Raw genomic sequence first — 16,671 nt, forward strand, 5'->3', positions numbered from 1 at the left:
ACAACCATCTCAAACTTGTGATCATTCTGTTACAGCTTACTGAGTTGCTGGGATAGTCTTGCACCACCATGTTCATATTAAAAGAAAAGAATTCTTACTATGAATTTTATAGAAGAACTCCTGTGGCCGTGAAGCCTCTGAAATCAAAGGTCTGAATGCATTTGTCTGTCATCCTTAAGATTTTTCACAATATAATCAATATTATAAAATATTCCTATAACCCATTAAATCTATAATATCACAAGCACAAGTTTTCTAAACAATTATTACTGACTAGTTGGATAACCAATGAACTTTTAGGTTTAAAAATGGAATTAACAAAGCACTTGTAATACTGCTTATTTAAAAATATCAATATTTTGCCTTCTAATGGCTTTTTTCCCCAATTTCATTAATTTTAAATGGTTATATGGAAAAAAAAAACCCTACTTCCTTCTTGTTAGCAGAAACATTCTAAGCATATCAATTTAATAAGATTATGACATTATACTAAGGTTAAACATGAACTTATTTAGAAGTATTTTTTGTAATAGTATTTCCAACAGGGAAGAACTGTTGGGGATTAGTAGTAATAAAAAAGAAAAAAATTGAGGGCATCAAGAAACAGGATGAAGAAAGCTGTCATCAGCTCCCTGAAAGCAGACTTCCAGAAAGCTTGGCCAATGTAAATCAGATATCAGGCTCAAAAATTTTTTTTTTATTTGAACCACTCTTATGGAGGTAAAAATAGAGCCAGTGTTCAAGAACACATCTTTTAAAACTTCTACTGGTGCAGTAGTCCTTGAATCCTGGCAATACTCAAACATGAATCATGAGAAATTAAGAAGAAAAACTTTATTTGAAGCAAGTTTACTTACATGTGACACAGCAAAACCTGGCTGTACTAACCAATTTCATTTCAAAGCTGCATTGACATATAAATCTGAAAATGACTGGCAGTAATCAACTTCTACTAAAATGTAGATTACGTCCATTAACATACCAATTTTTATATTTATTAGAGACTAGAGACCCTGCTATTTAAGTGGCATATATTTAGATTTCCTAACAAAAATGAAAATAACCTGACAGCTTCTAAAATAATGAGATGTGAAATAAATTTCCTAGTTTTTGCTTTAAAATGTACCCGTAGGTTGTTTAGAAAATTCTGGTTTCATCAAAACATATTATTTAACTGTAATTCTTCATTCATCATCTATTGTTGGCTTGATGGTCACTCCTCTTGTTATTTGACCCCAACCAATTAAACTGCAAAATGAAAATAAAAGAAATCATAAATCTTAAATCGATCCTATTAGCATTACCATCTAATTGTGACATAACTGTTTTTTGTTTTTTCTTTTTGTCTAATTCTAAATTTAAACTTGCACTTACAAAATCTTCTTGGAAAAGAAATATTCCCCCTATCTCCTTAGGTTCTTAGACCATTACAGATGGGTCCTGTGAGCATAAAAAAGGAGAATGGCAAGTTTCTACAACATTTGTGCCTAAAACAATATACCCACCAATTCAGAGTAGCAAAGAAAAATTCTGAAAGTCTCTTTAGGGAACCACAGAAATACACCAAACACCTCAGCCCAATCTAATAAGGTATATCAATATTTATTCTTTTCTCTTGAAATATGCCAAGTGCTTTGACAACACCTAAAAAGGTTCTAATGATCTTAAGGAAAAATAAAGAAATAGAAGATCATGTAGATCACAAAGAGATTATTCTTAATAGTAAAGGAACACCCTACCATCCTTGATACCATAGTCTGCTCTTGTCCATGCTGGTCTGTTTTTAGTAAAACCAGGTATCAGTTAAAAGCTACAATTCTAAAAACCAAGAAGAAAGTCAGAACTATGAGACTTTCCTAGACTCAAGGACCTGGTTTCCCTAGTAGAAACACCAAATAAGCAATAGTATAATGACTAAAGTAGATCTGTGGGAAATCTATAAAGATCTCTAGTAAGAAGTGAATGATAAGCTAAGAAAAAAATACACCAAAAATAGGAAATTTCATGGCATTTTGTTCACCTTTGCCCAACTACTTCCCAGAAACAATTCTGAGCAATGAAAGTCAATGAATTCCTAATTCCTTTCATAGGATGGAAGAAAAAGAGTCAAACTTCAAAGATTTGGGGCCTAGAGGTAAAGATTACAGAAACAGAAATCTACTACAACAGCTAAATCCAAAGCATCAGCAAGGTCAAACTCTGGTGGAAAATAAAAATATTTAAAAAGGGACATATAGCTGGGCATGTGGTACATGCCTGCATTCCAACTACTTGGGAAGCTGGGGACAGAACAAGTTCATGGTCACCCTGAGTAATATAAGGAGATCTCTGTATCAAAAGAAAAAAAAAAAAAAAGCCAGCCACAAGAGGGCTGGCTGAAATTAATATCTCAGTGGTAGAACATTCACCCAGGATGCAATAGCCCTGTTTTGTATACCTAGCACCACTATCAAAATTTTTTAAAAGTTGCCACATATGTGGTAAAATTAATTGGGAAAAAGCATACATACAAGCCCAAGAAAAACGATGTCTAAAAAGACCTTTAGTCTTCTTTTTGGTATGATTAATGAAGGTCATTCCAGGCATACAGTCTATGAAGACTAGCAAAGACAGTTGATTTTTCAAATGTCCACTTTATAAACATCTCAAGAAAAACCCATTCCAATGACCACAATACATCTCCAAAAACAAAACCCAAAGAACACAGACATCACATTTAACCAAACACAAAATAAACTAGAAAACAATATGTAAATAAAATGTTAATATAAAAACACAGACATTATGAAGAACTAGAAGATAATTCACAGATAAAAATATAATGGCTAAATTGAAATATTTACTACAGGAACTCAATGGTAAAAGTCAATAGAAAGAATCAACAACTTGAAACATTTGATATGAAATGATCAAAGAGCATAGATTTAAAAAAAAAAAGAGTAGAACTCATTTGAATAAAAAATATTTTCAAATTCACCAAACATAAACACATGGGCATACAAGTTAAAAAAAGGTCAAAGAATTCTACATGAAAGACTCAGATCCATGTCAAAACAAATGATTATTATTGCCTGTATTAATAAACAACATATTGAAAACAATAAGAAAAATACAATTCATCATCTAAAAGTGATCCTAAATAAGACTATCAGTGTATTTCTCAGAATAAATCAGAAGTAATAGTATATGATATGTATTAAAAGAAAACTAAGAATTCCACATCTGATAAAGTTGACATTCAAAAATGAAGAGATTAAAATTTTCCAGATAAAAACCAAAGAAAATTCACTAAACACTAGATCTGTCTTTCAAAAAATGCTTAATGGGAGTCCTTCAAACAAAAGACATCAGGATAACTTGAAGTCATATGAAATATGAGTTCTCTAATAAAGAACTTCTATGTAGTATAAAAGCCAATAAAATTAAGAGCTTGTTTTTAAAAAATGTTTTCAGGGTTTGAAAATCCAAAGTATAATTATAAATTTATGTTAATAGATCTACTGTATAAAAGATTTAAAATTAAAGATATCAGTAAACACTAGGGTTTTGGGATCAAACTGGTACATACCCACAAAGGAATGCAAATACATCAAAAGGTTTAACAACAAAAAGACAATGAAATTAAAAATGAGAAAAAAGCTGGAAAATATTTTACAATATTTTAGTACTTTTAAAATTTCTTTGTAGTAAAACACTTAAAATCTATGTATTAAAACACTTAAAAGAACTGTGTGAATGGATTGAAAAACAGAAATTCATACTTTTTAAAATAAAAGAGTCACTTTAGATCTAAAAACACACAGATTATGGTTAAAACAGGGTAACTAAAAAACTCACAAATACATAAAAAATAACTTCTTAAAAAATGGATGAAAAAAGGAATTAATAAAAATTATGAGACAAGAGAAAAATTAAAACAATACCAAATACCAAAACTTATAGGCAACTTCTATTAAAAATGGTATATACTTCTTTAAAAAATTAACAACAGAATTAAAATCTAGCAATTCCACTCCTGGATGAATACAGCAGAAGAACTTAGAGCATAATCTTGGAAGAAATATTTATACAATACATTTATTGTTGAGAGCCACAGCCAAAGGGGCCCCAGCAAACTTCCAGCTGCCAGCAAACTTCCAGCTGCCGGCTGATGATTGGCTCACATTGGCCCCAGCAACATCTAGCTGATTGGCTCCTCTGTGGAGCTGCTCATTGGGCTGTTTCCCTGCCCTTCAGACTGCCAGCTGATGATTGGCTCACAGTGGCCCCAGCAACATCTAGCTGATTGGCTCCTATGCGGTGATGTTCATTGGGCTGTTTCCCTGCCCTTCAGACTGCCAGCTGATGATTGGCTCACAGCGGCCCCAGCAACATCTAGCTGATTGGCTCCTCCACGGAGCTGCTCATTGGGCTGTTTCCCCGCCTTTCAGACCATGGAGCTGCTCATTGGGGGACTTCTTTGGCTCCGCCCACGTGACCCAGCCAATCGGCCTCAAGAGCAGGAGGATTGTGGGAGGTGGAGAGGCTGGGGTGTGGGTGAGAGGCTTGTGGAAGCCAGTGGTGGCGGTTGGGCTCTGAGGGTTTTTCCTGAGGAGCTGTTTTGTTTGGCGTTTGTAGTTCTAAAAATAAAGTTGGTTTCTTTTGACAAGTGGCTCCTGAATTGTGCCCGGCCTGACTTCGGCAATTTATAGCAGTACAATTTACAATAGCCTTAATAGATGCATATGTAGTGTTTGTTGACACATAAATAGGCAAAATATATACAATAATAAATTATTATTCAACTTTAAAAAGGAAAGAAATTCTGACCTACACTACAGCATGGGTAAACCTTGAGGACACTATTCTAAAAGAAATAAGCCAACCATTAAAATATAAATACTGGGTTGGGGTTGTAGCTCATTGGTATAGTGCTTGCCCTGCTTATAGAAAGCACTGGGTTCGATTCTCAGAACCACATAAAAATAAAATAAAAGTATTATGTCCATTCACAACTAAAAAATTTAAATTTATATATTTTCACACACACATACACGCACATACGCATACATATACACTCCATATATGCTACATGACTTAGAGGAAGTAATCAGTATGCTCAAATTAATACACCAACAATGGGGTTGCCAGATGGGGAAAGTAAAGTGATTGTTTAATGACAGATTTGCACTTCTGAAAAATTTAAAAATATTTCTAAAGATAGATGACAAAGATGGAATACACAATAATATAAATAAAATTATTTCAATGAATAATTAAAAATGGTTTAAAAGATTGATATAGTACATATCCAAATATGTAGCTAAAAGTTAAGTCATAAGAACTGCTCAATAACATCAGGAACGTGTGTGTGTGAACATTATCAAAAACAAAGTCCCACAAGAAAATATGCTGATTTTTTGCAACTAAACAGTTGCAAATTCACAGACTTACCGCCAGTGTTTCTCAAATCTTCGGCTAAGGGCAATTTTTTCTCCTACTTCTGTGCACACAGGAATAGTGAGAACTATTTTACCCAAATCAGCCTTAACTGCACTAACTCTTTCTCCTGTAGACATGGATCCTATGTTCACCATAAGCACGTCATTCCTGTACAGCTTCTGTACCTAAAAAAAAAGAAAGAAAGAAGAAAAAAAAAGTTATCATTATTATACTAGAAAAAGAAAATAATTCTGAACAAATTTCAGTATAATGAGATTTGAAGTACATGAATTGTACTGTATCAAAACAAAGCTCTCTGCAGAATTCAACTCAAAGATCTACTTGTAAAATAAGCTATTAAAAATAAAGAATCTAAGCCTGGCACAATGGCCTAAGTCTGTGAGTCCCAGCAGCTCAGGAACCTGAGGCAGGAGAATTGTCAGTTCAAAGCCAGTCTCAGCAAAAGCAAGGTGCAAAGCAATTCAATGAGACCCTATCTCTAATTAAAATACAAAATAGGGCTAGGGATGGGGCTCAGAAATCAAGTGCCCCTGAGTTTAACCCCTGACAACCTCTCCCCAAAAAGAACAAAGAATCTATAAAATTCTAAAGAAATCGTATGACAAAGGTTACAAATTTCTTGACATAATAAGATATGAGTATTACTACAGTTAAGTGAGTTCTAGAGATTAATTTCAACTCATGTTAAAACTTTTTGAGACTCTATAAAATTGGTTAACACATATCATTTAGGTAAAATATCAGTTGCTATTTTAATAGCTTTGTTAACATGGACAACTTAATACTTGAGTTCAGATCAATGTGGTTTTTTATCATTTTATTAGTTCTTTTTAGTTATACCTAATTTTAGAATTCATTTGATATTATAAAAGATGAAATATTATTTTTCTAATTCAGTCTCTAGTTCTCCTTCCCTCTTTCCTCACCCTTTCCCCTTCTCTCTATTCTACTGGTCTTTCTGCTATTTGCTTAGTTGTGTTTTGTTTTGTTTTTTAGGTAATCTCTATGGATTGAAGGATTTACTATAGTGTATGTAGACATGCACATAGAAAAGTTAGGTTGGATTCTCTTCACTGTTCTTCCTAGTCCAATCCCAACTCCTTTACCTCAAAATCATCTCCATTAAATCCACTGATTTTTTAAATTATACAAATTCCATAACTTCATTTTCTTTACAGCTGAGTAATATTTTTGTTGTGTACATATATTTTCTTTATCCTCAGTTGTTGAAAAGCACCTAGGTTGATTTCATAATTTGTTTTTTATAAATTTCACTGCTAAAAATAAACATTGATGTGACTGCTTCACTGTAATATGCAGATTTTAATCCTTTGCATATATACCCGAAGTGGGACAGCTGGGTCTTCTGGTGGTTCCATTCTTAGACTTTTGAGCAATTTCCACTTTCCAGAGAAGTCCACTAACAAGCAGAACCACCAACAATGTGTAAATGGACCTTTCCCCCCATATTCTCACCAATACTTCGTATTATTTGTGTCCTTAATAACTGATGAAATCTCAAGGTAGTTTTTGATTTTTTAACATTTTGCTAAATAAACTTTTTTTTTCTTATAATTTGATTTTTCATAATTTTCATAATTAGAATTACTGAGTTCAATCTCCAGGACAAATAATCAAACCAAAATATACACAATAAAAATAAGTCTAGTAGAAACTGAGGAAACATTAAAAATATGTCCTTTTATTCCACTGGTATCAATTTCTTGCCTCATTGGATTTTTATAATTCTAATTTCCCCTTAACATGCAAAGAATTTAATAACTACATATGTATAGAATTTATATGACAAAGAGAAAAGTACATTCATTTTAAGGTTACCAACAGTGGCAAAAAGATAAAGTTTTAAGTATCTGGCAAATGTCGGTATGATCAAGGGGGAAAAAAGATAATGAAACTTAATAATAGTAATGAGATAGAAGGGAGACTTACTTTAAAAGTTTTGGTGCTGAATATATATAGGTCAATGGGTAGAATAATTGTCTAGCATTCCTGATACATAACAAGTCAAGGAATAAAAAAGGTCTAATATAAAAAAAAGGAAATACAGAATTCAATGCTTATCTTCTCTCACTATTTCTGTACTCAATATTATTATATTTATTTTTATAAAGTATATACAGTGCTTACTTTTAATATTCTCTATGAACAAATCTTAGGAAAAGTATAAAACATAACATAAATATTTTCTCTCTTTTCAAAACGCTTTTATTTGAACCCACATACAGTGGCACTTGTCTGTTACCCTAGCAACTTGAGAGATTGAGGGGGCAGGAGGATCATAAGTTCCAAGTCAGCCTAAGCAACTTAGCAAGACCTTCTCAAACTAAAATAAAAAAGTTCTGGGGATGTAGTACAGTGGGTTCAATTCCCAGTAGCACACAAGAACACAAATTTCTACCACGCGGCCTGTGCAATGGTTTCATTAATGAGGTTCTAGGCATAAAGTTAGTTAGAAGAAATTGAAATAAAACACACAGCAGACTCAGTTACCTTATTTCTATTGCTAGGTCCGAGACGGCTCCCCTCTCTGGTTCGCTCCTCTAGCCGCCCAGCAGGGCAGCAAGGATTACTCAGGGCTAGCAGGAGAGAGAGAGTGAACACGCCGGGGACTAGCCTTTTATTGGGGAACAAGAGATTCAGGGGAGAATTCCATCCAATGAAGGTTGAGTGGGGGGCTGCATTCCAAGCTCAGGGTCAGTGATTGGGTCCCCAGGGTCAGTGGTCAGGCACACCCCCACACAGATGGGCTCTCTCATCAGGAAAGGGCCGGGAAAACTTCGACACAGCCAAAGTGCCTCAGACCCTTAATGGGAGCTACCCAATCACGTGTTAGAATGGCTTCCCACATATCGCCCCTTTATTTTCTTAACAATGAGGCGGTGGTTCACTCTGGAGTTTCTGGATTCTTGATTGGAAGAATCGCCATCCTATGATTACAATACAAAAGAGAATTAACAGCAAAGAGAATAATCCAATAATGTACCAAGCGGAGTGTTTAAGAATATTTCCAGGGTTGAATCCATTTAATTCCTTCAATATTTGGTTAGCCAAAGAAGAAGGATCTGAAAAATCAGCTCTATTATTTTGAATGCCTTGGATATGGTGATGAAGTTCCAGAATATCCAAGCTATTATTACTATTTTGCCAAATACCTAACAAATGGTTTTTAACCTTCTCCCAATCCCAGAGAGAAGCATTGTACTTGGCAGCTGTAACACACACATACTTATAATTAGCATGGCATTTAAGCCTCTCCTTAAATTTTAAGGCTGAAAGTTCATTACCTATGTCTATAACAGTCGCCTCTAAGGCGTTTAATTTAGTCTCAATCCTTTCATCAATATTTACTTGATTACGCAGAGCCTTGGAAGTATTTTGAGCTAAATTATTAAGAAATTTTGCATGCTGAATATTTTGAGACAATGTCAGAGACACAGAGACAGTTGAGGCAATAAATGAGACCAGTGCTAAGACACCAACAATTATGACTCCAATAGCATGTTTAGATCTTGTTAGCTGGGCATGAATTTGCTGCAAGACTTGTAAACCAGCATCAGCATACCATGGCTCTGAAATATTAGCAGGTAATAAAATGAAAGAGGGCTGATGAAGTATCAGCACTCCTTTTCCTCCATTATACCTAGTAATACAATTGGTTAGGTTGCATTTATTACAAGTAACAACATATCTGTCATCCATCCATTTAACTTTTACATTTCCAATAATTAAAACATAAGGAGATTGGACACAAGCTCTTAAGCCATAGCAAGATCCCACTTTACAGCTCTTGCCGACAAATTTTGGTAAAGGTTTATATGTAAAATGTAAATATTCTGAGGCAGCGATTAAATGCCAAATATCTTTTTGAACACCTCCTTCACTATAAGTCAAAATATTACTAACAAATCCTGCAGGTGTCATAGCACAATTTTTTCGTAATTGTCTCATCAGTTTTTGGAGACCATTCTAAAATATACCCTCTATCTTTAGACACCTTATGTCGTACAGGAAAGGCATTTACACAATCCATCCATTTAGGAAAGGTGCCGATCTCAATTGTAAAACTGTTTGGACAGTGGGGTATCGGAGGAGGTTTGGCAGAAATGACTGGCTTGTTATGGGAAAATCCCATCTTAATTACTGATCTAGTATTAGGTTTTAAGTCCCCATAAATAGAATTATTTGTCAGTCTAGGTTTACCAATCGCTGTCTTTTCTTCAAATGATACTTTCAGACAGCCAGCATGTTTATCATGTGACCAACACAAAGGTAATTGGGCACTGTAGCCAGAATAATTAAATCTAGTCACATGATTGGGAGTAATATGAGTATCTGTAAATCCTCCCATCATGAATGAGTCATTAGTAAATACTGGAATAGATTCTCCAGTCCACACAGCTGGGTGTACCAGGGGTGGATCTGGGAAATATGTCCAATAAGTGTCTACTTGATTCCCCTTTACCTGACAGCCCAGTAGGGCAATTACTGTGGCTACCATCAAGACTGGGGTCCTGTTTTTTCCTAGGCGTCGAAGTATTCGGGAAGCCTGGGTTGTTAACTTCTTCACATCTTTCCACGAAATCACCTTTTCGGCTGGTTCAATCTGGTCTTTCTTCATCTTTTTCCGAAATCTCCTCCTTCTGGGTAGTGGCTCCTCTGGGTCGATCCTCAGTCGCTTGAATCTGGGTTCTATCTCTTCCATGTCTGATAGCACGATCAGGCACCCAAATAGGACGGAAAGCACCTTCTGGGAAGATACAAGCATGGCCTTTGCCTTGCATTATCACTGGGTCTGGACCCTTCCACTGACCAGTCTGTAAATCTTTCCACAAAACTCTGCCTAAAGAGCCTGTTACTGAGGGAGACATTTGCCTCTCAGCAGCAGTGTGACCTTCTGAGTCACAGTTTAAAAAATTTAAAACAAACAAGGCATGATTAAGGCTATTTTGGGGAGTCACAATCCTATTCCCCCCTTTTAATTTTTGTAATTGAAGCTTAATAGATAAATGAGCTCATTCCACAATGGCTTGACCTTGGGGGTTATAAGGAATCCCTGTTTTATGATTAATTTTAAACTCTTGACAAAATTGTTGAAAAGAAGAGCTTACGTAAGCTGGAGCATTATCTGTTTTAATCTGCATAGGGCACCCTAAAACGGAAAAAGCTGCTAAGCAATGAGAAATTACATGTTGAGTATTTTCCTTAGTACGTGCTGTGGCAAAAATAAATCTAGAATAAGTGTCCACTATGACTTGCATATAACATTGCTTACCAAATTGAGGAATATGAGTTACATCCACTTGCCATATTTGATTTGGTTTTAATCCACGGGGATTTACCCCTGATGGCAGAGATGGAGTGTGAATAACACACTTAGGGCACTGGCTTACAATCTGACGAGCTTGTTCTTTGGTAATATTAAATTTTTTATGTAAGCTAGAAGCATTTTGATGATGCAAGGAATGGGAAGCTAGTGCACAGTCATATAAAGACATCTGCTGACAAAAAGCTACTAATTTATCAATTTTGTCATTACCTGAAACTAGAGGTAGAGGAAGACTAGTATGGGCACGTATGTGTCCTATGAAACATGGGTACTTTCGCATTAGCACTGTCTTTTGTAAATTATGAAATAATTCAAATAACTCCTGTGATGAAGTATACCCAATAACTGAGGTTTCAATATTTTTGGTAACTCCGACTGCATATAAGCTGTCAGAATAAATATTAATAGGCTCATTTGAAAAGTAATCTAAGGCACAGATCAGAGCTTGAAGCTCTGCTCTTTGGGCAGAAGTATAAGAAGTTTGTATCACCTCTGTGTGAACACGACTGAAAAAACCTGCTTTACCTGAGTTGGAACCATCTGTTAATACCGATAAAGCTCCCTCTATTGGATGAGCTCGTACAATTTTTGGAAAGATAAGTGACATTAATGATGCAAATTGTACAATCTTATCACGAGGATAATGGCTATCTATCTGGCAAGGAAAATCAGCAAAAGCTATCTGCCATGAGCTAGAAGTTTGAAAAAGCCAATTAGTCTGTTGGACAGAAAATTGAATAATTATGATATCAGGCTCAGATCCAATTAATTGTAAAATCCTAGTTCTACCTTTAATTATTAATTGAGCTATAGAATCATGAAAAGGAACTAATGTTTTTTGAGGGGAGTGGGATAAATAAATCTACTCAATAACTCCTAATCTTTGCCATATGGCTCCTGTTGGGGTATGCTCAGTTGGGAATATTAATAAATACACTATTTCTTTAGGATCTATTCTAGTAAGCTGTGCATTTTTAATTGCAACTTCAACTTTTCTTAAGGCTGCCTTAGCTTCCAAAGTTAGCTGGCGTGGAGAGGTTGGAGAGGATTTCCTTGTAATATCTGAAATAAAGGACTTAACTCAGAAGTACTTAGTTTTAAGGATGGCCTCAGCCAATTAATATGTCCTAATAGTTTTTGAAAATCATTAAGGGTATGTAACTCTTTAACTCTTATCTGAAGATTTTGAGGACGGATTGTACGTCCTTGAATTATCTGACCTAGATATTAAAAAGGAGATACCTTTTGAATTTTTTGAGGAGCTATACATAAACCCATTGCTGTAAGCGAAGTCTCTAACTGAGTAAAAATTTCTGAAAGTACCTGTGGATCAGCATGAGCCAATAATATATCATCCATAAAATGAATAATATATGCATCAGGAAAACTATTTCTAATGGGATTTATCGCCTGGTCAACGTATTTTTGGCACAGTGTAGGACTATTATGCATTCCCTGAGGAAGAACCTTCCAGCAATATCTTTTAACAGGTTCCTTAAAATTAATTGCTGGGACAGTGAAAGCAAATCTTTCACAATCTTCAGGATGTAACCTTATAGAGAAAAATCAGTCTTTTAAATCTATTACCATCAAGCTATAATCTAAAGAAATGGCTGTGGGGGAGGGAAGTCCTGGCTGTAAGGATCCCATAGGCTGAATTGCATGATTTATTGCCCTTAAATCCTGTAGTAATCTCCAATTTCCTGACTTTTTCTTAATAACAAAAATAGGTGTGTTCCAAGGACTAAGCGTTGGTTCAATATGACCAGCCTGAAGTTGTTCCTCAACTAATCTGTGAATTATTTTAAGCTTTTCTCCTGAGATGGGCCACTGAGAAATCCATATAGGCTCCTATGTGAGCCACTTAATTTTTTCAGCTGTCTTAGGGATCGGGGAAGTACTCAGGGCCCCCTAGTAAAAATTTTGGTTTGGAGCATTTACTAATCTTTGTCGTGGAGACTGGCTTGTAAACAGATATTCTTCCTGAAAGGTCTCCTTATCATCTCCAGGAAAATACCTCTGGTTAACTTCCTCAAATGACCTTATAGAATTTGGAGTAACTAATAATAATCCCATTTTGGCTAAAATATCTCTTCCCCATAGGTTAGCTGGTAAAGACTCTAACACATAAGGCTTAAATACTCCACTGTTCCCATCGGAATCTTCCCAACGGAGATAGTTGGCACTTTGAGCAGGCTGTGAAACCTGTCCTATTCCCTCTAGGTTAGCTGGTGCTACATGCAAAGGCCAGTTCCTAGGCCAAAATCGATCAGACAGTACCGAGATATCAGCTCCTGTGTCTATTATCCCTAGAAAATTTTTATTATTAATTCTAAGTTTTAATAAAGGGCATTCTTGCTGTAGTAACTGTGATCAGTATACTCTGTCCGGCTGTTTAGAAACTGAATCTACCAGCAGGTGCCTTTCTGAGACACAAGGCAATAATATTAATTGGGCAAAAGTATCCTTTGGGGTGAGCCTTAGGGCATAATTTGATTTTACAGTAACATATAACTGTCCTTTAAATTTTGAATCTATCACACCAGGTATCACCTCGATGGCTTCCTTTAAATTATTATGTCCCCAAATTAAACCTACAGTATTATCAGGAAGCGGCCCGAAAATCCCAGTAGGGATTTGTTCTGGCCCCATTTCAGGATTTAATTCAACTGTCTTTGAAGGTCCTAAGAAAACTGTTTGTGATCTCTGTCCTGATAAAAATCGCGGGCTGCTCTGGTCAGTGCCAGTGACGTCACACTCTGCGACCTCCCTTGGAATTCCCCGTATTGTTGCTCGGCTCCCGCTAGGAGGAAATGATGGTGGTGAGAAGGCGGGCTGATCCGTGCCATCTGAATCTTCCACATGGGGCTGTGAGTTTAAGTTCACATTTCTAACCTTTGGCTTGGCCCTTAGTGCCTTTGTTTTTAAATGGCTTAAGGGAAAGGGAATTAACTTAGCCTCAGGCTGATTCTCCATTTGAATAGACCTAACAGCTCCTTGAATGCCTTTTAAAAGGTCCTCAGGGGGCCTTGTACTCTGGCCCATATATTCAAAAAGACAAACTTCTAGAGCCGTCCATGTTTTCTGTATATTTTCTATGCCTCCAGGTAGTTCATTAGAAAGACAAACTCTCTGTAACCTTCCTAATTTCTCCCAAGTAAGTAAATTTGGAGACTCCTGTTCACAAAACCAAGGACAATATTCACCTACAATCTTTAAGAATTGTAATAACTGAGTTTTCTTTATCTGTTTTCCTTTCTGATTAATTGTACTGTCTAAAATAGTCAGGTACATTTCCTTATCCGTAGAAGTTGAATTTCCCATTTTAATTAATTTAATGTCTCTTTCCTTCAATAACTCTAGGTACTTTTGTGACCCAAATGTCACTTCTTTCTTTATCTTTATTCTTTTCCTTATCTTTATAGCACGCTCCTACTCAGTCTAACTAATCTAGAATGCCCCCCTCTTGGGCGCCAATTCTACTACCATGCGGCCTGCGCAATGGTTTCATTAATGAGGTTCTAGGCATAAAGTTAGTTAGAAGAGATTGAAATAAAACACACAGACTCAGTTACCTTATTTCTATTGCTAGGTCCGAGACAGCTCCCCTCTCTGGTTCCCATCTCTAACCGCCCGGCAAGGCAGGAAGGATTACTCAGGGCTAGCAGGAGAGAGAGAGTGAACACGCCGGGGACTAGCCTTTTATTGGGGAACAAGAGATTCAGGGGAGAATTCCATCCAATGAAGGTTGAGGGGGGGCTGCACTCCAAGGTCAGGGTCAGTGATTGGGTCCCCGGGGTAGGTGGTCAGGCATACCCCCACACAGATGGGCTCTCTCATCAGGAAAGGGTCAGGAAAACTTCGACACAGCCAAAGTGCCTCAGAGCCTTAACGGGAGCCACCAATCACGTGTTAGAATGGCTTCCCACACAAATTAATTTAAAAAGCAAGAATTTTTTACTTGATTTAAAACTGATTACCTTACAAAATTTTAAAAGCTAACACCATACTTTGTGTTTTGAAATAGAAATTTATAAAAAGTACTCACCTTTGCTGCTTTTTTGTCTCCTTCTGTACGCACACCTAGTAGCCATCTAAGTAGAAAGTGGGAAATTTCCAGTTCTGTAAATATCTCAGGTAATGCTACAACTGCACCAAGTACCTGACCCACCATTCTGTCAGCTCGACACAAGGTTGGGTCAATTTTGGTTCCAACTCCTAATAACGATATAAGATTCCACATATTCCTAAACTTTGTTTATTAAGATAACTCCAAAGCTAAAGTTAGTCAAACAAGGACAGCACGGGTTTCATATAACAGCTACATTTTGCTTATACCATCCAACAGCTGCACAATTAAATTTCTCCTCTATCTAAAAAGTCAGATAATTGACAAAATTTTTCCTAAATATTTAATAACCAAGAGTTTCTGATATAAGCTGAGGCAAATAAAACCTGGTTAATCAAAGTAAATTTTACAAAGTAAAATGTAATCAGTAAAGACTTTAAGATAAAAAGTTCATAATGACTAATTTTCAGAAATAATAGTGACATTTTTAAACACTGGTTGGTAGATAAGCAAGGACTGTCACTACACTATTTTATTGTATGTTATCATGCGTTTCAGTAATAGAAAATTAGATTATAAAATTCCCAGAACTTGTATTTAACCATTCATATACATACATACACAGAGAACTCTTCTGTAAGAGCTCAATAGAGAAATAGCCAGGCACAGTGCCACATGCTTATAATCCCTGTGGCTCGGGAGTCTGAGGTAGGAGCATCAAGAGTTCAAAGCCAGCCTTAGCAAAAGCAATGTGCTAATAAGCAACTTAGTTTGATGCTGACTCTAAAGCATCTATGAAATAAAGTTCTGCAAAATGTCAAAGACTCCAGAAATTCTCTTTTCCATAAAAAGTAAAGGAAAAACTGACAAAAATGTGAGATAAACTTTTGAAACTCTGAAAATTAAGCAAAGGCTTTGAGGCAATGTGACAAATGTTCATTAAAACAAAGAGTCATACTAGTTAGAATAGTGAGTTCTGTGACATTAAGATATCCATGAGGGGTTTGAAAAACTGGCATTTTTCTGCAATCCAGAAGGTCAAATGAATGGGTAAGAATGTCATATGATTAGGCACAACCCAAGTAAACCGTAAGCCCTCACCACTAGCTAACCTTAAGGTTGTGTTGGAAATAGACTAACTAAGGCATATGTTAATTGCCTGGTTTAGTGTTGCAAGCTTGCTCCAATGTTAACAAGGACTGAGAAATGCAATAACAAAATGCAATAACAATAAACCATCCAGGAGGGGGCAGAATCTCATATGCGGCCACTGAACTCTATTATTTCACGTATCTTCAATAGAAAATTATCTGAGACCTGCAAGGCAGGAAATATGGTACAAGCTATTTTTAAAATATTTTACCATGCAGATATACAAATGTTAGAATTACTAGGCAAAAGACTTTAAGTCAACATTTGACTTAAAAAAAGTTTGAAACACCAAGCATAAGGAAGATGTTTCACCAAACATACAACACTAAGAGTCTAAGAGCACAAGACAATCAAATAGGTATTCTAGAATTCAAGAGTATAAAAATAAAAAAATTGGCCAGAGTAACTCAATAGCAGATATAAGCAGTAATAAGAATCATCGACCTTAAACGTAGTAAGTTATCGAGTCTTACAAACAGAAGAAAAATGAACAGAACCTCAGAGATCTGTCAATTATACCAATTTAAGTAAAATGAGTTATAGAGGGAAAAGACAATGACAAAAAGAATATTAAGAAGTCATACATAAAAATATTCAGAGTAGAAAAAGGAAAAAAATCTACAAGTTAGAGATTCAACAAACCATAAGCTGAATAAAGAGA

The 16,671-nt window shown here is 35.8% G+C and overlaps 1 protein-coding gene across 1 annotated transcript in view; it reads right to left on the reverse strand.

Annotated features, from left to right (window-relative positions):
* Positions 1-726: 726 nt before the first annotated feature.
* Positions 727-16,671, reverse strand: part of LOC113176014 (eukaryotic translation initiation factor 2 subunit 3, X-linked-like) — a 94,801-nt gene continuing 78,856 nt past the window's right edge. The window contains 3 exon segments of the mRNA XM_077794245.1: positions 727-1,248; positions 5,434-5,606; positions 14,838-15,007. Of these exon segments, the coding sequence (XP_077650371.1) occupies positions 1,185-1,248; positions 5,434-5,606; positions 14,838-15,007 (407 nt within the window). The 3' untranslated portion in view covers positions 727-1,184.

This window comes from Urocitellus parryii, chromosome Y (genome assembly GCF_045843805.1).
Source record: "Urocitellus parryii isolate mUroPar1 chromosome Y, mUroPar1.hap1, whole genome shotgun sequence".
In the NCBI taxonomy this organism is placed as follows: domain Eukaryota; kingdom Metazoa; phylum Chordata; class Mammalia; order Rodentia; family Sciuridae; genus Urocitellus; species Urocitellus parryii.